The sequence below is a fragment of the Panulirus ornatus genome, chromosome 42 (genome assembly GCF_036320965.1).
Source record: "Panulirus ornatus isolate Po-2019 chromosome 42, ASM3632096v1, whole genome shotgun sequence".
Taxonomy (NCBI): domain Eukaryota; kingdom Metazoa; phylum Arthropoda; class Malacostraca; order Decapoda; family Palinuridae; genus Panulirus; species Panulirus ornatus.
In genome coordinates, this window is record NC_092265.1 from 14,030,446 (window position 1) to 14,052,065 (window position 21,620).

The 21,620-nt window shown below is 39.4% G+C and overlaps 1 protein-coding gene across 4 annotated transcripts in view; it reads left to right on the top strand.

Moving 5' to 3' along the window:
• Positions 1–21,620, top strand: part of bchs (WD repeat and FYVE domain containing 3 bchs) — a 404,120-nt gene that overhangs the window by 99,835 nt on the left and 282,665 nt on the right. For all 4 annotated transcript variants that reach the window (XM_071686608.1, XM_071686607.1, XM_071686603.1 and 1 more), the window contains 5 exons: positions 1,033–1,171; positions 5,646–5,840; positions 11,078–11,250; positions 13,980–14,123; positions 18,334–18,500. In XM_071686608.1, coding sequence (XP_071542709.1) covers positions 1,033–1,171; positions 5,646–5,840; positions 11,078–11,250; positions 13,980–14,123; positions 18,334–18,500 — 818 coding nt within the window. The remainder of the gene's footprint in view (positions 1–1,032; positions 1,172–5,645; positions 5,841–11,077; positions 11,251–13,979; positions 14,124–18,333; positions 18,501–21,620) is intronic.

Genomic DNA, 21,620 nt, shown 5'->3' on the forward strand with positions numbered 1-21,620 from the left:
ACTATCACTTACTCCCACCACTCCTGTTTCAGGAGTAGTGTGACTCCTTCCCTTGTTCTTGTCCTCTCACTAACCCCTGACTTTACTCCCAAGACACTCCCAAACCACTCTTCCCCTTTACCCTTGAGCTTCATTTTACTCAGAGCCAAAACATCCAGGTTCCTTTCCTCAAACATGTTACATCCACGCACATTTAGACACCCCAGTCTGAGCCTTTGAGGAGGATGAGCACTCCCCGCGTGATTCCTTCTTCTGTTCCCCTTTTAGAAAGTTAAAATACAAGGAGGGGAGGGTTTCCAGTCCCCCGCTCCCGTCCCCTTTAGTCACCTTCTGTGACACGTGAGGAATGCGTGGGAAGAATTTTTCTCCCCTATCCCCAGGGATAAATATATGATCTTTTTTTCCTGTGATAGCATTAACATTCCAGATTTAATCAACAGCAGCTTCACCTCCACTCTTCACTGTTGTATTGCCCACCCTTTTTATATCTGACATTTTCATTTTTGTATGTACATTACATTTCTTCTTATATGTTCTTTTGCGGTAACTTCCCTTATTCTATTTTAAATTTTCTCAGCCCTCATAAGGCATATCTTTGATATCATTAATATGCTCAATTCATTTCATAAAGACTTCAACCTCTTGTACGTATACAGTAGTCTTCCGGAATTTTATCATCTATTGCTTATAATGAAGACCTACTTTGTGCAATAGTTTATGTCCCTCATTATTTCAGTATTTTCCTTAGATTTTTATATTTTTTTCATCGAGACTCATTTTTTCCTCATATGCATGTTTTTTTTGTTTGGTTTTTTGTTTTTATTTATTCTTGAAAGTTTCAACCTCTCTATGAAGACTTCCTTCCTTTCTTTAACCTTGTTTTTCGAATATTCACTTGAATAACCCACCATCTCACTTGAGTAGTGCTCTTTCTATTAAAACATTTCACAGCCATGGTGACATTAAACAGCTTTAACAGAAATCAAGTTATGATTGCAGATGAAATGTATTGTATCTTCTGTTTATTTTCAGACCACCTCCAGAAATTCCAGTGTCACTTGTGCGTGTTGTGCAAATCTTGCAGCTGATGTACCACATGGCTCTTGATGCATTTGACAAAGCTACACCTCCTTCCTTTAGCCCACCAGACATTGGAATGTCTGGAAAGGATGTAAGTTGCTTTGAACTCTTTTCTCTTTGTAATGGCATTAATCTCATCATTGTCAAGGCAATTTTCAGTCATTTGTGTGCATGAATTACTGAAGCTCCTTTCTAGAAAAGGTGGACTTGATAGCATGTGGCGGATCAGTGACGTGTCCCATCTGTCCTAAAATGGCATTAGGTCTATGTCCAATTAGCTGGCCATCAAAGAGCTGTATGATGGTGGTCATATTAGCCTGAATGTTAATGACAGGTGCTTTCCCTCTGATGTGAATGGCATCTAATATCTGTAGTCTCCTCCGTCCACATACACGGACATATACATATATTATACTTATCCGCCATCTCCAGTGTTAGCGAGGTAGCACAAGGAAACAGACGAGAAATGGTCCAACCAACCTACATACACATGTATACACATAAAGACCTACACATGCACATATACATACATTCCTATGAGTCCATGGGGAAAATGAAACACGATAAGTTCCCAAGTGCACTTTCGTGTAATAATCACATCATCAGGGGAGACACAAGAGAGAAATAAAAGTCAGTTGACATACATCGAAGAGACGAAGCTAGGATTCCATTTGGTAAACATGAATCACATGTTTACCAAATGGCGTCCTAGCTTCGTCTCTTCGATGTATATCAACTGACTTATATTTCTCTCTTGTGTCTCCCCTGATGATGTTATTACATGAAAGTGCACTTGGGAACTTATCGTGTTTCATTTTCCCTGGCCTGGATGTGGAAAGGGAGCTGTGGTTTTGGTGTATTATACATGACAGCTAGAGACTGAATGTGAACGAAAGTGGCCTTTGTTGTCTTTCCCTAGCGCTACCTCGTGCATATTTGGGGGAAGAGGGTTGTCATTTCATGTGTGGCTGGGTGGCGATAGGAATGAATAAGGGCAGACAGTATGAATTATGTATATGTGTATATATTTATATGTCTGTGTGTGTATATATATATGTATGTATATGTTGAGATGTATAGGTATGTATATGTGCGTGTGTGGACATGTATGTGGGTGGGTTGGGCCATTCTTTCATCTATTTCCTTGCGTTACCTCGCTAATGCGGGAGACAGCGACAAATATAAATACATACGTTGGTGAGAGGACAAGAGCAAAGGAAGGAGTAGCACTACTCTTGAAGCAGGAATTGAGGGAGTATGTGATAGAGTTAAAGAAAGTGAACCGTAGATTGATATGGGTGAAACTGAAAGTGTATAGAGATGGTGATTATTGGTGCCTTAGCAACTGGTCTTGAGAAGAAAGATGACGAGAGGCAAGTGTTTTGGGAGTGGCTGAGTGAGGTGTTAGCAGCTTTGATGCACGAGACTATGTTATAGTGATGGGTGATTTAAATGTAAAGATGAGTAATGTGGCAGTTGAGGGTATAATTGGAGTACATGGGGTGTTCTGTGTTGTAAATGGAAATGGCGAAGAGCTTGTAGATTTATGTGCTGAAAAAGGACTGGTGATTGGGAATACCTGGTTTAAAAAGAGAGATATATGGAAGTATACACATGTAAGCAGGAGAGATGGCCAGAGAGCATTATTGGATTACGTGTTAATTGATAGGTGTGTGAAAGAGAGACTTTTGGATGTTAATGTACTGAGAGGGGCAACTGGAGGGATGTCTGATCATTATCTTGTGGAGGCAAAGGTGAAGATTTGTAGAGGTTTTCAGAAAAGAAGAGAGAATTTTGGGGTGAAGAGAGTGGTGAGAGTAAGTGCGCTTGGAAAGGAGACTTGTGTGAAGAAGTACCAGGAGAGATTGAGTGCAGAATGGAAAAAGGTGAGAGCAAATGATGTAAGGGGAGTGCGGGAGGAATGGGTTGTACTTAAGGAAGCAGTGATGGCTTGCACAAAAGATGCTTATGGCATGAGAAGCATGGGAGGTGGGCAGATTAGAAAGGGTAGTGAGAGGTGGGATGAAGTAAGTTTGTTAGTGAAAGAGAAGAGAGAGGCATTTGGCAATTTTGGCAGGGAAATAGTGTAAATGACTGGGAGATGTATAAAAGATGTAAGAGGTGAAAAAGGGCAAATGAGAGTTGGATGAAAGAGTACCATTAAATTTAGGGAGAATAAAAAGATGTTTTGGAAGGAGGTAAATAAAGTGTGTAAGACAAGAGAACAAATGGGAACGTTGGTGAAGGGGGCTAATGGGGAGGTAATAACAAGTAGCAGTGAAGTGAGAAGATGGAGTGAGTATTTTGAAGGTTTGTTGAATGTGTTTGATGATAAAGTGGCAGATATAGGGTGTTTTGGTCGAGGTGGTATGCGAAGTGAGAGCGTCAGGGAGAATGGTTTGGTAAATAGAGAAGAGGTAGTGAAAGCTTTGCGGAAGATGAAGGCGGCGGATTTGGATGGTATTGCAGTGGAATTTATTTAAGAAGGGGGTGACTGTATTGTTGACTAGTTGGTGAGGATATTCAGTGTATGTATGGTTCATGACGAAGTGCCTGAGGATTGGCAGAATGCATGCATAGTGCCATTGTACAAAGACAAAGGGGATAAAGGTGAGTGTTGAAATTACAGAGGTATAAGTGCATTGAGTATTCCAGGGAAATTATGTAAAAGGGTATTGATTGAGAGGGTGAAGACATGTACGGAGCATCAGATTGGGGAGGAGCAGTGTGGTTTCAGAAGTGGTAGAGGATTGTGGATCAGGTGAATGCTTTGAAGAATGTATGTGAGAAATAGTTAGAAAAAAAATGGATTTGTATGTAGCATTTATGGATCTGGAGAAGGCATATGATAAGAGTTCATAGAGATGCTCTGTGGAAGATATTAAGAGTATATGGTGTGGGAGGTAAGTTGCTAGAAGCAGTGAAAAGTTTTTATCAAGGATGTAAGGCATGTGTTCGAGTAGGAAGAGAGGAAAGTGATTGGTTCCCTGTGAATGTCAGTTCGTGGCAGGGGTACGTGATGTCTCCATAGTTGTTTAATTTGTTTATGGATGGGATTGTTAGGGAGGTGAAAGCAAAAGTTTTGGAGAGAGGGGCAAGTATGCAGTCTGTTGTGGATGAGAGGGCTTGGGAAGTGAGTCAGTTGTTGTTCGCTGATGATACAGCGCTTGTGGCTGATTCAGGTGAGAAACTGCAGAAGCTGGTGACTTGAGTTTGGTAAAGTGTGTGAAAGAAAGCTGAGAGTAGATGTGAATGAGAGCAAGGTTATTTGGTACAGTAGGGTTTAGGGACAAGTCAGTTGGGAAGTAAGTTTGAATGGAGAAAGACTGGAGGAAGTGAAGTGGATTAAGCAGCGGATGGAACCATGGAAGCAGAAGTGAGTCACAGGGTTGGGGGATGGGGCGAAGTTTTGGGAGCGTTGAAGAATGTGTGGAAGGCAAAAACATTATCTCAGAAAGCAAAAAAATGGGTATGTTTGAAGGAATAGTGGTTCCAATAATGTTATATGGTTGTGAGACATGGGCTATAGATAGGGTTGTGTGGAGGAGGGTGGATGTGTTGGAAATGAGATGTTTAAGGACAATATTTGGGATGAGGTGTTTGATCGAGTAAGTTATGAAAGGGTAAGAGAGATGTGTGGTAATAAAAAAAGAGTGTTTTAGAGAGCAGAAGAGGGTATATTGAAGTGGCTTTGTCGCATGGAGAGAATGAGTGAGGAAAGATTGACAAAGATGATATATGTGTCAGAGGTGGAGGGAACGAGGAGAAGTGGGAGACCAAATTGGAGTTGAAAGGATAGAGTGAAAAAGATTTTGAGCAATCGGGGCCTGAACATGCAGGAGGGTGAAAGGCATGCAAGGAATAGAGTGAATTAAAACAATGTGGTATACCGGGGTGGATGTGCTGTCAATGGATTGAACCAGGGCATGTGAAGCGTCTGGGTTAAACCATGGAAAGTTTTGTGGGTCCTTGATGTGGAAAGGGAGCTCTGGTTTTGGTGCATTATATATGACAGCTAGAGACTGAGTGTGAACGAATGTGTCCTTTGTTGTCTTTTCTTAGCACTACCTCGTGCGGGGGAGGGGGATGTCATTTCATGTGTGGCAGGGTGGCGATGGGAATGAATAAAGGCAGCGAGTATGAATTAGGTACATGTGTATATATGTATATGTCTGTGTATGTATATATGTATGTATATGTTGAAATGTATAGGTATGTATATGCGCATGTGTGGGCGTGTATGTATAATCATGTGTATATGGGTGGGTTGGGCCATTCTTTCGTCTGTTTCCTTGCGCTACCTCACTAATGCAGGAGACAGCGACAAAGCAAAATAAATAGATAAATATAAATATATATTCATGTGTATTTGGCTGGGTTGGGCCATTGTTTCGTCTGTTTCCTTGCGCTACCTCGCTAATGCAGGAGACAGCAACTAAGTATGATAATAATGATAATATCTGAGTGGATAGATGGATAAGTATCTTACCTTAATTTTATTTTTTTTCACATGCAGTACAGAATTATTATATTTACTTATTTTTTCTTAATTTTCCACATTGCAGAATAAGGTGATGGATATATCTCCAGGCAACAAACGACCAGTTGGTGGACTTAATCTTGGCCCTGCTCCAGCAGAACCAGTGATAGTGCATGCAGGAGTGTTAGCTACAATACTACATCTTTTGCCCTCAGTACAGCACTCCACTTGTTCCAAGCTGGCATGTCTCCTGCAGTTGTACACTGCTCATCTTATTAAGGTTGGTTTAACATGAACTCTCTCACATCTTTTTGTTTTGTTTAAATGCATTATTCTGATGTCAGTTAAAAAGTGGTTTCAATTTGCTTTTATTTTTTATATATGTGTATCTTCTGTCTTTAGCTTCATTTCCCCTTTCCATATGTTTCATCTGGTGTGTACATGCACTTTTTATGTGAATTAATTTTAAAGGATTAGATTGAGTATCTCTGAAGGGTGATTTGAATGAGAGTGGGTAATGTGACAGTTTGGGATATAACTTGAGGGGCATGGGTACCCACTGATGTGAATGAAAATGGTGAACATCTTTTGAAATTTTTTTTTTTTTTTTTTTTTTTTTTGCTTTGTGGCTGTCTCCCGCGTTTGCGAGGTAGCGCAAGGAAACAGACGAAAGAAATGGCCCAACCCACCCCCATACACATGTATATACATACGTCCACACACGCAAATATACATACCTACACAAACATTTTGAAAATGTTTGCTGAAAAAGAACGGGAGATGAGGAATGCTAGTTTAAAAAGAGGGACATTATAAGTATGCATAAGGAAATAGGGATGATGGAAAGCAGGCATTATTGGATGATATACTGATTGATATGTGTGCTAAGGAGAGGCTCTTGAATGTGGATATGCTGAGAGGGGCAGTTAGTGTGATGTCTGATCATACTTGGTATAGGCAAGGGTGAAGGTTTGTTGAGGCTTTAGGAAAAGAGGAAATAAAATGGATGGGAAGAGAATGTTGAAAGTGAACTAGTTTGAAAGAGAGGCTTGTGTTAGAGATTCTAGGATAGATTGAATGAAGAGTGGCAAAAGGTGAGAGTAGATGAAGCTAGGTGAGGAGAGGGTGATATTAAGGAAGCCCTGCATACATATGCAAGAAAAATGTATGGCATGCAGGTCTATAGGTAAAAAAGGATAGTGATTGACATAATAAGTAATTCAAATTACGTAGCAAAAGAAAAAAGAGTTGTATGGATGTCATTTACATGGAAATGATGCAAAAATTGGGGAATGTACAAGAGAGGGCAGCAGATCAAGCAGTAGAAGGTGCAGAGGCTGAAAAGAGGACAAGTGAGAGGTAGGATGATCACTTATGAGCAAACATTTTAGAGAGCATAACAGTATGTTTTGGAAAGAGGTTAATAGTGTGACAAAAACAAGAGAACAATTAGTAACAATAGTGAAAATTGCAAATGGACAAGTGGTAACAGGCAGAAATGAAATGAAGAGGTGATAGAGTGAGTATTTTGAAGGACTGTGAAATGTTCGTTGATTGGATGGCAGTTGTTGGATATTTTGGACATCAAGACATACAGAGTGAGAGGGTCATAGTAAGTGATTTCTTGAAAGAGAAAAGGTGATGAAAGCCTTGTGTAAGATGAAGTACAGTAGAAGTGGCTGGAGTGGATAGGAATGTAGTTGTATTTCTTAGGAAATGGAGTGATTCTGTTGTTGATAGGAAATGGAGTGATTCTGTTGTTGATTAGTTAGGATTTTCAGTGTTTCCATGGCTCATGAGCTCATGATAAGGTGCCTTTGGATAGGCTTGAAAATGGCTATGTAGTGCAGTTACTTAAAGGGAAGGTGTATGAAAGTGAATGTTTGAATTACAGAGGTATAAGATTGTTGGGTATCTTATGATAATTTGTATGGGAGAGTGGTGACTTAGAGGATGGTGGCATGCAGGGAACTTTAGATTGGGGAGGAACAGTGTGGCTTTGGGAGTGGTAGAGGATTTTTGGGTTAAGTTCTTTCTCGGAAGAACTGGTGCAGGAAATACTTTTAGAAGCAGAAGGACTTGTATGTGGAGTCTTTGGATCTGGAGGAAGCACATGATAGGGTTGTTAGAGATGTTTTGTAGAAAATGTTATGAATATATGGCATTTTTATTGAGGGAATGATATATGTGTATGAGTAGGAAGAAAGAATGTTTGAGTAGCTCCTGGTGAAGTTGCGTCTGTTGCAGGGGTGTGTATCTCACCATGGCTGTGTAATTTCTTTATGGATGTGGTTAGGGAGATGAATGAACTGTTTGTGGAGAGAGAATCAGATATGCTGTCTGCTAGGGGCTGGGGAGCCTGGAAGGTGAGTCATCTTTTGTTTTCTAATGACAAGGTGCTGGTGGCAGATTCAAGTATGAAACTACAGAAGCTGGTATCTGAATTTGGGAGAGTGTGTGAAAAGAGAAAGTTGAGAGTAAAGGTGAAAAAAGAACAAGGTTTGATTTAACTGTATAAAGAGACATGTTAGTTTTAAGTGTTTTTGCACAGTATATGGTGTTAGGAGGGTTTATTGAATAAGAAATGATAGGGTAAGGGAGAGTATGGTTGAGGGAGCTGAATAAGGTGTGTAGAAATTATTTGGAAATGAGGAGATGAGTCAGGAGAGGTTGACAGAGGGTATATGTGTTATACCAAATTGAAGATGGATGGATGGAGTGGAAAGCACTTTCAATGCTCAGGGACTGAATGTACAGGAGGGTTAAAGTCTTCACAGGGGCAATATGGTATAAATAAGGGTGTCGTTCTATCAGTGGACTGAATAAGAGAGAAAAAGCAGTCAGAGGAAACCACAGGAAGGTCTTTGGGGTCTAGTTCTGGATAAGGGACCATGGTTTTAATGCACTCAGCTGATAGTTGAACATTGGCTGTGAACCTATGAGGCCATTTCCTCTTCTGTTCCTGATGCTAACCCATTGAACATTGAATTAATGGCAAGATTTTCCGGCCAGGATTGCTAGTCATAAAATGTGATGTTGTGCGTGTATGTATATATATTTTTTTCATACTTGATCACCGTTTCCCATGTTAGTAAGGTAGTGCTAGGAACAGACAGAGAAAAGCCACATGCACTTCCATACATTCTCTAGCTGTCATGTGTAATGCATTGAAACCACAGTTCCCTGACCATTACCAGGCCCCACAGACCTATCCATTGTTTACCCTGGATGCCTCACATACCCTGGTTCAGTCCATTAACAGCATGTCAACCCCTTTTTATCTCTTCTTCCTAATTCATTAGATATGTTCCATGCACGCCAGTGCATATATATATTTTTAAACTTGATCACCATTTCTTGAATGAGTGTGGTAGCACAAGGAACAGACAAAGAAACCACAGCTCCTGATCCACAGCCAGGCCCCACAGAACTTTCTGTGGTTTCCCCTGGCTGCTTCAAAGCCCTGGTTCTGTCTATTGATAGTATATTTACCCTTTTATACCACATCATTCCAGGTCACTCTAACCTTTGCATGCCTTTTACCCTCCATATTCAGGCCCCAATCACTCAAAATGTTTTTCACTCCATCCTTCCACATCCAATTTAGTCTCCCTCTTCTCCTTTTCCCCTCAACTTTATGACATATACATCCTCTTTAACAACCTCTTCTCACTCTTATTGACCTTATGTCCAAACCTCTCAGCACACCATTTTCAGCTCACTCATCCACACTCTTTTTATTACCATACTTGTCTCTCCAATGCCACATATTCTTAAGATCTTCCACAAAGCATCCCTATAAACCCTACCATATGCCTTCTCCAGATCCATAAATGCTACATACAAATCCATACAAATCCATGTTTCCCTAAGTATTTCTCATACACATTCTTCAAAGCAAGCACCTTATTCACACATCCTCTACCTCTTTTGAAACCACACTGCTCCTCTCCAATCTGATACTCCTCTGTGCATGTGGTTTATTGGGGTCGATATGCTGTCAGTGGACTGAACCAGGGCATGTGAAATGTCTGGGGTAAACCATTGAAAGGTCTCTGGGGCCTGGATGTAGTTATGGAACTGTGGTTTCGGTGCATTACACATGACAGCTAGAGACTGAGTGTGAGTGAATGTGGCCTTTTTTGTCTGTTTTCCTGGTGCTGCCTCACTGAAGCAGGGGGTAGCAGTGGTGTTTCTTGTGAGATTGGGTAGCACCAGAAATGGATGAAGGTAAGCAAGTATGAATATGTACATTTGTATATATACATATGTATATACATGTGTAATTGGGTGGGTTGGGCCATTCTTTCGTCTGTTTCCTTGCACTACCTCGCTAACATGGGAGACAGCGACAAAGCAAAATGAATAGATAAATGATAAATAAGATATATATATATATATATATATATATATATATATATATATATATATATATATGTTGTATGGTTGCGAGGTGTGGGCTATGGATAGAGTTGTGCGCGGGAGGATGGATGTGCTGGAAATGAGATGTTTGAGGACAATGTGTGGTGTGAGGTGGTTTGATCGAGTGAGTAACGTAAGGGTAAGAGAGATGTGTGGAAATAAAAAGAGCGTGGTTGAGAGAGCAGAAGAGGGTGTTTTGAAGTGGTTTGGGCACATGGAGAGAATGAGTGAGGAAAGATTGACCAAGAGGATATATGTGTCGGAGGTGGAGGGAACGAGGAGAAGAGGGAGACCAAATTGGAGGTGGAAAGATGGAGTGAAAAAGATTTTGTGTGATCGGGGCCTGAACATGCAGGAGGGTGTAAGGAGGGCAAGGAATAGAGTGAATTGGAGCGATGTGGTATACAGGGGTTGACGTGCTGTCAGTGGAGTGAATCAAGGCATGTGAGGCGTCTGGGGTGGACCATGGAAAGCTGTGTAGGTATGTATAAACGTGTGTGGACATGTGTATGTACATGTGTATGGGGGGGGGGGGTTGGGCCATTTCTTTCGTCTGTTTCCTTGCGCTACCTCGCAGACGCGGGAGACAGCGACAAAGTATAAAAAAAAAAAAAAAAAAAAAAAAAAAAAAAAAAAAATTATATATATATATATATATATATATATATATATATATATATATATATATATATATATATATATATATATATATATATGTGTGTGTGTGTGTGTGTGTGGGCTTTTATGTATATATAAGTGTATATGAGTGGATGGGCCATTCTTCATCTGTGTCTTGGGGCTTCCATGCTAATGTGTGTAGTGGCGACCAAGTTTAATATATATAGATAGAATACTTGTCTGTTACCCCTTTTTTTTTTTTACATAATCAAACCATCTTACACCACATATTGTCCATGTTATATACTTACATGTGTATGTATTGATATAAAATGGATATTTGAAATATTTGAGAAGTTTTTCACATACAGTATTAAGGTATTAGTCATTTTTTCCTTCTGTGAGTTCATGTGCAAAATATAATTACATTTCATTTGAGTGCTTTATATTGAATAATATGTTTTTCCTTTATGGCAGTCATTGGTGAGAACTGAGCGTAACCAGCAGCTCATGTGTGAGGTTGGATTAGCTGGAGATCTACTGTCTAGGTGTTCAAAGGCTTTAGTTAATGAGAAAAATCCCCTTCATCCACCATTGCAATATATTTTTGAAAGACTTGCTGCTCAGGCCATCCATCCAAGAGATCTCAGGTATGATGTTTAATTTGTCCAAATTTTCTCGTTTTTACTTTTCCAGAAAAAAGGAACAGAGAAGGGGTCCAAGTAAGGATATTCCCTCCAAGGCTCAGTCCTCTGTTCTTAATGCTACCTCGCTAATGCAAGAAATGGTGAATATGTATAAAAAAGAATTTATGTATATAATCATTTATTCATTTTATATATTTATCATACTTAACTGCTGTTTCCCGTGTCAGCAAGGTAGTGCAAGGAAACAGATGAAGAATGGCCCAACCACCCAAATACACATTTACTTTTTATTGTACTTAATCGCCATCTCCTGCGTTAGCGAGGTAGTGTAAGGAAACACACGGAAAAATGGCCCAACCCACCCACATACACGTTTGTACATAAATGCCCACACACGCACATATACATACCTATACATTTCAACATATACATAAATATACATACACAGACTTATACTTATATACACATGTACATATGCTTGCTGTCTTCATCCATTCCCATCACCACCCCGTGAGGTAACACTAGGAAAAGACAAAAAAGGCCACATTCATTCACACTCAGTCTCAAGCTGTCATGTGTAATGCACTGAAACCACAGCTCCCTTTCCACATCCAGGCCCCACAAAACTTTCCATTTTAACACACCTCTCTCAGCTTCACTCTTTTTATGACCACACATCTCTCCTTCCCTTTCATTACTTGCTCGGTCAAACCACTTCACACTACATATTGTCCTCAAACATTTAATTTCCAACACATCCACCCTCCTCTGCACAACCCTATCTTTAGCCCATGCCTCACAGCCATATAACATATACATACATATACATTTCAACGTATGCATGCATATAAATACACAGACATATACATATATACACATGTAAATATTCATACTTGCTTCCATCATCTATTCCTGTCACCACCCTGCTACACATGAAACAGCATCCCCCATCCAGTTAGGTAGTGCCAGGAAAAGACAAAAAGGTCACATTCGTTCACACTCAGTCTCTATCCATCATGTATAATGCACCAAAACCACAGTTCCCTTTCCACAACCAGGCCCCACAGACCTTTCCATGGTTTACCTCAGACGCATCACATGCCCTGGATCAGTCCATTGACAGCACGTTGACCCCAGTATACCACATCGTTTCAAATCACGCCACTCCTAGCAAGCCTTTCACCCTCCTATATGTTCAGGCCCGGATTGCTCAAAATCTTTTTCGCTCCATCCTTCCACCTCCAATTTGGTCTTCCGCTTCTCCTTTTTCCCCCCACCTCTGACACATATATTCTCTTTGTCAATCTTTCCTCACTCATTCTTTCCTTATGTCCAAACCATTTCATCACACCCTTTCTTCTCTTTCAACCACATTCTTTTTATTTCCACACTGTCTCTCTTACTCTTTCATTATTTACTTGATCAAACCACCTCACACCACATATTGTCTTCAAACATTTTTATTTCCAACACGTCCACCCTCCTCTGTACAACCCTGTCTATAGCCCATGCCTTGCATCCGTATAACACTGCTTGAACTAGTGCTACTATCCCTTCAAACTTACCCATTTTTGCTCACCAAGATAACATTCTCTCCTTCACATATTCTTTTCTCCTAATCTCTTCGCCCACTTCCCCACCCTCTGGCTCACTCCCCCTTACATGGTTCCATTCGTTGCTGTGTCTACTCCCAGATATCTTAAACACTTCACTTCCTCCAGTTTTACTCTATTCAAACTTACATCCCAACTGACTTGTCCCCCAACCCTGCTGAGCCTATTAACCTTGCTCTTATTCACATTTTCTCAGCTTTCTCCTTTCACACACTTTTCCAAACTCAGTCACCCACTTCATTGCTATGTCTACTCCCAGATATCTTAAACTCTTCACTTCCTCCAGTTTTTCTCTATTCAAACTTACATCCCATCTAACTCCACCCATTACCCTGCTGAACCTAATAACCTTGCTCTTATTCACATTTACTTTCACCTCCCACCTTTCACACCACACACTTTTCCAAACTCAGTCACCCACTTCTGAAGTTTCTCATTCAAATCAGCCACCAGTGCTGTATCATCGGTGAGCATCAACTGACTCACTTCCCAGGTTCTCTCATCCCCAACAGACTGCACACTCACCCCTCTCTGCAAAACACTTGCATTTACCTCCCCAACCACCCCATCCATAAACAAATTAAACAAGCATGGAGACATTTTTACTATTATACTTGATCACTGTAATTAGTTGCATTTTATAGAATTAACTCATATTAATTTAAGATAATTTTTTGTGTTATATTGAGAGCCCACATCAGCTTGAAATGAATTATGTGTGCTCTTATTCATTTATTATTATGTTATTTTAACTGAAGCCTTTCATGTGGACCTTTTCCATTTAGAGTTTTTGTAACTTGTTATTTACGAATAGAACTTGAATTATCTGAGGATACAGTAATGAAGCTATAAGGAAAATACATGATGAGCTAAGTCCTAGGTTTCAAAGCATATGTACATTGCAGGACACTACTTCCAGCAGTAACATGATTAGTGAGGGAAGAATATGGAATTACAGGTTTTACATTTAAGGTTCCATGTGGATTTGATGGGTCACAGTGGAATATTACTTTGAAAACTAATATGATTTATGCAGAAAATTATTTATAATCAATTATTAGTTCTTTCTATTATCATGGGTTGAAAGTCTGGAAGTTATTATCCTCTTTATTTAACCAGAATCTTCCTGAGATTGGGTAGCCCATTGAATTGCTTGAATTTGGATGATGTGGATATCCTTAGTGGCCAGTCCACCTACAGTGGTCCTGTTCCTCTCACTCGTATCAAGACTCTTGTGTCCATGACAACACCCAGAGATTTCAGGTGCGTAATTTTAAAGTATGAACAGAGGAATTAATCTGAATTACACCTCTCATAACAAGTTGAAGTCAGGTGGGGATGTGTACAGCACAGGGATAATTCTTTGTTTTGGAGCTAGGATTGATGAGATTTTCTTACTTTTACCATTTCTTGGTTAGCAGTGGAGTGAATTATGGAAGCACTTTTTTGTGTGAGTAAGAAACTAGAGGTATTCTTTTCTTTACCTGTTTGTCCCTGAGAAAATTTAGATTTATTATACATTATCTGTATTAGGATTAATTAGATTGCCTTTCAGACAACAGCATAAGTTAATATAGCCTAAAATTAAATGTTTTTCAAGCTACGGCTGTCATTGTAATGAACATTCTTCATAACAGTGACTACTACCATCTGTTTAAAAACAACATTGCCCTTTACATGTTTCAGAAATTAGTGGAAACACTGCCACCACCACCTCTGACTCTACCAGCTACTACTGCTTCTGTTGTTACTTCTCATATTACCTCTGCTACTGCTGTTACTAATACTATTGCTATTACTAGAAATGCAATTGTTGTACTACCACTACAAATAGTACAGCTGCTGATGCTACCAGTACTATTGTGTCTACAAACAGTGCTACTAGTTCTGCATCTCTCACTACTGTTACAACTGCTGCCTCTTTTGCTAGCAATGATACTACTACTACTACTACTGTCTGTACTACTATCGCAATCATTAGTACTTTTTGCATGAGCTCCTTCTCCAAGCTCTTGTACTTTCACCACCCACTTTTCCAAGATCTTTTAGTTTCACTACCCTCCTTTCACTTGTATTATTTAATCTTTTCTGAAAGCTTCTACAGATCTTCACCTTTGTTTCCACCAGTTAAATGATCAAATATCTGACAGCTGCCCTTCCCAGCACATTCACATCCGGAAGTCTCTCATATGCATGCCTATCAATAAGTATGTAATCCAGTAATGCCAATTTACCATATTTCCTACTCCACTTATGTATATCCCTCTTTTTAATCCAAGTATTCCGTCATTGGTCCTTTTTCAGCAAATAACTCCACAAGCTGTTCACTATTTCCATTCACCTTATAGAATACCTAATTTCCCCAATTATACCCTAAGACTGCCACATTAACCAATTTCACATTCACATCCTCTCATCTCCTCCCAAAACACTATCCTTTTATCATGAATCCTCTTGTGACCAGGTACATAAGCACCAGTAATCACCCACCTCTCATGATTCACTTGCATTTTCAACTACATCAATCTTGGGTTCACTTCCTTATAATTTTTCACTTGTTTCTAAAACTCCTTTTTTAGTAGAAGTACTACCCCTTCCTTTGCTTTTGCCTTCACTCAAAGTATAAATGAGCACATTTTCATTTTGTTGGTTAAACATTTCATTTCATTTCAACTTGCATTTTGAGCTAAATGCCAGTTTGTTTTGTTCTGTTAAAATTCTAAAATTCTTCATATTTCTGTAGGGTCATTATTGTATGTTTCTTCCCCCTTAAAGCATCCAATTTCTGATTATTCGTTTTTTGCTTCTTCAGGATGTGTGTATATATCAATTTTGTGTTTCTTTCCATGTTCTATGTAACTTTCTCTTCAGCCGTTACCTGTTCTTTTCTGTGTGATTTATTTTTTTACATCTGCATTCTTTATTTCTCATCCAATTCTTTTCATTTTTCATCATCATCATTCTCTTGTTTTTTCATCTCCTGTTCAGTTCCCTGTTTCTGTTCTTTGTTATCTTCCAGTAAACATTACTTTTTATTTTTCGGTATTTGCTCAATGATGTTTAAATCCAGTCTCTCAAAGTAAATTTTTGTATTTATTACTATGTAATTATCTCTTAAGATTTCACTTTGATTTATGTTTAGATCTTTAATTGATATTTTTCCAGTTTGACTTTTCAGGATGAAAATTTATCTCTCAACCTGTTGTCCTCTGTTGATGTAATATATTCACATTTGAAAATTTCCACTTTTCAGGATGAAAATTTATCACTCAACCTGTTGTCCTCTGTTGATGTAATATATTCTCAGTTGATAATTTCCACATTATATGCTAGATTGATAGGTAATAATTGGTAGGCAGCCAATGACTAGGGAGATATATTACCAGTACTACATGCCTGGGTATCGGGAGGGTTAGTGACAGTTACATAGTGAGCCAGCGCTTCAGTGGTTGTCAAGTTGCACTACTCTGACCCAGATAGCTGTCTTTTTTTCTGTCTTATGTACATGTGGACTACTGGCTTTTAAGTACACTACTTTCAGTTTGATATTACCATCTAATACTCCTGCTTTTGCAGTTCTAGTGGGACGGCTGCATCTTCTTGCCATATGAATTTTTTTGTCATCTGACTGTACTTCTTGCTGTTCTGCCTCTCTTCCTTGGATTTGTAACATTTGTGAATATCCCACTGAATTCTACCATGCCTTTAAGAATCTTAGCATTGTTGAATAATTCTTGCCTTGCTGACTCTTAGTAAAACATAACCATGACTGGTTGTCCCCTTACATCCTGGTTATAATCATCACTCCCTCTCCTTTCCTTCATTACAGAAATTACTTCTGGCAGTACCATTGCTTCCAGCAGTCTTTGCATATCATCCTGCTTTATAAATCATTCTAATTCTGGGGCCACTCACTTTTCAACTAGATTCCTCAGTATGGAAGTGTCAATATTTGTGCCTCTAACTTTCTTAGTAAACTCTCTTTTGGCAAGCACTAGTCATGTGTGATCTGTACTTTTCTATGCCATCCATCAACTGGCCCATATACTTTTTTGATTGCTTCATCTCTGACAGTGCATATTTTTCATTTGGCTGCTCACTCAATATCCTGTGTACTTCTTTTTGTGTCACCCTAGGTCTGTATTCCTCTCACACACTCTTCAAGCTTTTTTAATCTGCTTCCAAAATTGTCTTCAACTTTTGTCAATGTAAGAGAAAATGTGGAATGCATTGAAAATAAATTAGACAAATATATGACAGCCCAACCAAAGAGCTAGACCTATTGTTCAGCGTACTGCCATGAGAAATAAGAAACACACTTGGAAAAATTATAGAAATATGTAAAAGAAAATTGACACGATTGAAATCCCAGGTGAACCAAAAACTGATAATTATGTAATACAGGTGGCAGTAGAGAAGAAAAGTCTTATAAATCAAGCATGACATATGGTGAACGCTTTGTGCTAGCCCTGTCATTCTGACTAAATCTTGGTTTGGTACTGTTAGGTATTCTTTTGAATGCGCTCTCATATGCTTATAGTTGTTTTCCATAGGTGAGGAATGTAGGCTTTGAAGGATGAAAAAAAGCATTTCCCCATCAGAGAAGGAGCATTATGAGCATCCATTTATTTTCTCTCCCCTTTGTTCCCATTCTGCTAAAGCAAAAAATATAAACTGATAGTAACAGGGCTGAGGCATAGACTTGGGTGATCAGTGAATGAATGTGGTGGCTGGTTGCATGGTGTCACTTCACCTTCACATAAGGATATTATTTGTCTAAGCAGATTCCTGTATGGTTTTTTGGTTTTATGATAAAAGAAACCATTTCACTTGTCTTCTTTTATATATAGGGGATAGGGGAGAAAGAATACTTCCCACGTGTTCCCTGCGTGTCGTAGGGGGCGACTAGGAGGGGAGGGAGCGGGTGGCTGGAGATCCTCCCCTCTCGTTTTTTTTTTATTTTCCAAAGGAAGGAACGGAGAGGGGGGCCAGGTGGGGATTTTCCCTCTGAGGCCCAGTCCTCTGTTCTTAACGCTACCTCGCAAACGCGGGAAATGGCGAATAGTATGAAAAAAAAAAAATAAATAAGCATCTGCCAGACGTTGTCTCAAGTGTTGTGGTGATCAGGAAGGGTCACTTGTCCTGGATACACCCTATTCTTGGTTTGTTGAGTGATGTTTTAACCACATGTCGAACAAGTGCTTCTCAGAGAGTTTCATGTAGGATAGAGATATGGTTTTTCATTTTCGAAAACCCAAATTTTTCATGCTGTATTATTGTTATTATTGAAAAGTTTGATGTGAAAATTTTCATTGTTTTGGTAGAGGATCTCTGTTTTTTCCAGGCTACAGTTAGGCTTTTTTGTCTGGATGAGGATATAGAGGAGGGACCATAGATACAGTGTGTTTAAGTATATGTGAATGACACTGTTTGGAAAAATTTATGTTAAATTTTTGTTTTATGATTTTTTCAGAGTTGGCACCCTCGTTTACCCTTCTTTTGTGGAGTTTGATATGAGTGCAGAAGGTTTTGGATGCTTATTTCTGCCATCCATGGCACCCCAGAGTGCTGGTGGGAGCTCAGTGGTTGGAGCAGCTTTATCTTCCACAGAGCCAAATGTTATTGGTGGCATTGGCACAGGTATGTTGAAAAATTTCATATTCTCCAGGAAGGTAAAGTATTTGGTAACAGAGTTTGTTCTGCAGCAGAAAGACTTCTTTAAAAACTGCTGAAGGGTTATGCAATCAACTAGAATAGGTCTAATTTTTTTCATTAGATATCCATGGGGTATAGGATATGGGGATAAGGGAGAAAGAATACTTCCCACGTATTTCCCTCGTGTTGTAGAAGGCATCTAATGGGCGTGGGAGCAGGGGGCTGGAAACCCTTCCCTCCTTGTATTTCAATTTCTAAAAAGGGAAACAGAAGGAGTCAAGTGGGGAGTGCTCATCCTCCTCGAAGGCTCAGATTGGGGTGTCTGAATGTGTGTGGATGTAACCAAGATGAGAAGAAAGGAGAGATAGGTAGTATCTTTGAGGGAAGAAACCTGCATGTTCTGGCTCTGAGTGAAACAAAGCTCAAGGGAAAAGGGGAAGAGTGGTTTGGGAAAGTCTTGTGAGTAAAGTCAAGGGTTGGTGAGAGGACTAGAGCTAAGGAAGGAGTAGCACTACCACTGAAGCAGGAGTTGTGGGAGTATGTGATAGAGTGTAAGAAAGTAAATTCTAGATTGATGTGGGTAAAACTGACAGTGGATGGAGAGAGAAGGGTGATTTTTGGTGCCTGTGCACCTGGTCATGAGAAGAAAGATTATGAGAGGCAAGTAGTTTGGGAGCAGCTAAGTGAGTGTGTCAGCAGTTTTGATGCACGAGACTGGATTTTAGTGATGGGTGATTTGAATGCAAAGTTAAGTAATATGGCAGTTGAGGGTGTATTTGGTTTACATGGTATGTTATTTGTTGGAAATGTTGAAGAACATGTGGATTTGTGTGCTGAAAAAAGACTGTTGATTGGGAATACCTCGTTTAAAAGAGAGATATACATAAGTGTACGTATGTGAGGAGAAGAGATGGTCTAAAGACATTATTAGATTATATTTTAATTGATAGGCATGTAAAAGAGAGACATGGATGTTAATGTGCTGAGAGCAGCAGCTGGTTCCATAGGGATAGCTGATCAGTATCTTGTGGAGGCGAAGTGAAGATTTGTAAAGGTTTCCAAAAAAGAGAGAATGTTGGGGAGAAGAAAGTGGTGAGAGTAAGTGAGCTTGGAAAGGAGACTTGTGTGAGGAAGTACTTGGAAAGATTGAGTGTAGAATGGCAAAAGGTGAGAGCAAGTGACATGAGGGGAGTGGGTGAGGAATGGGATGTATTTAGGGAAGCAGTGATGGCTTGTGCAAATGATGCATGTGGCATGAGAAAGGTGGGAGGTGAGCAGATTAGAAAGGGCAGTGAGTACTGAGATGAAGAATCAAAATTGTTTATGAAAGAGAAAAGAGAGGCATTTGGACGATACTTGCAAGGGAGGAGTGCAAATGACTGGGGAGGTGTAAAAGAAAGCGGCTGGAGGTTAAGAGAAAGGTGCAAGGGTTGAAAAAGAGGGCAAATGAGAGTTGGGGTGAGGGAGTATAATTAAACTCTTGGGAGAGTAAAAAGATGTTTTGGAAGGAGGTAAATAACATGCATAAGACAAGAGAACAAATGGGAACATTGGTGAAGGGGGCAAGTGGGGAAGTAATAACAAGGAAGTGAGAAGGAGATGGAGCAAATATTTTGAAGGTTTGTTGAATGTGTTTGATGATAGAGTGGCAGATATAGGGTGTTTTGGTCTGGGTGGTGTGCGAAGTGAGAGGGTCAGGGAGAATGATTTGGTTAAGAGAGAAGAAGTAGTGAAAGCTTTGCGGAAGATGAAAAATGGCAAGGCGGTGGATTTGGATGGTATCGCAGTGGAGTTTATAAAAAAAGGGGTTGCTGTGTTGTTGATAGGTTGGTAAGGATATTCAGTGTATGTATGTATGGTGAAGTGCATGAGGATTGCCAGAATGCATGCATATTGCCATTGTACAAAGGCAAAGGGGATAAAACTACAGAAGCATAAGTTGCGTATTCTTGGGAAATCATATGGGAGGGTATTTATTGAGAGGGTGAAGGCATGTACAGAGCATCAGATTGGGGAAGAGCAGTGTGGTTTCAGAAGTGGTAACTTCAAGGTGTGGTCTTACTAGAGAATTATAGTGTGAGAACTGTTTTTGGTGTCTTATAATCTATGTTTTTGGCTATGAAATCGAACATTTGGTTGCCTTTTTTTACTTGCTGCTTGACACTGTTTAGTGTACTTCAGATTGTTGCTAATGATAACTCCAAGGTTCTTTTCTTCATTTACTTTAGTTAGGGATTTTCTGAATGATATGTGGTTGTAACATATATTCTTGTCTCCAAAGTGAATAACTTTACACTTGTCTTAATTAAACTTCATGAATTTACACTTATCTACTTTAAAATTCATTAGTCATCTTTCTGATCACTCAGTAAGTTAAGATTTCTGAATCATTTCACAGTCCCACCTGTTTACAGCTGTACCTCGTATTTGGAGATCTTAGATATGAGACTAAGTTCTGGGTCATTGATGTATATCATGAAAAGAATTGGGCCTAGGGCCAACCCCTGTGGCACACCACTCATTACGTCTAGCCAATCTGAGACTTCGCCGTCTAATACTTCACCCTGCTTTCTTCGGGGAAGCCAGTCTCTGACCCATGTACAGATTGAAAGCCTTTTGGAGATCTAAATATACAACATTGGATGGTACTTTTTCGTCCCAAATCTTATAAATGACATTGAAAAAATTCCAGCAAATTTGTCAGGCAGGATCATCTATTGTGGAAACTGTGTTGGTTTGTGGGTAAAATTTTGTGATTTAGAGAAATGACAGTGTTATCTCGTATTATTTTTCCATCATTTTACTTAACAGTGAAGTAAGGCTAAATGGGTGGTAGTATATCAGCTATCTCCTGATCTCTTTTAAAAATCTTGGAGCCAGGTTATCTGGGCCTTTGGATTTTTTAGTATTCAAGTGGTTCAGATATTTAAGTACTTCAGAGCTCTTTATTTTTCTAACCTTCAACTGTTTCTTCATGAGATCCATGGTTGGTTGCAAGGTTTGAGATGATTCTTCGATTGTGAATATGGAATTAATGAATAATATAGTATGGTAGCCATTTCCATGTCATCAGTTGTTAGTGTGTCATGTTTGTTTCATAATGGT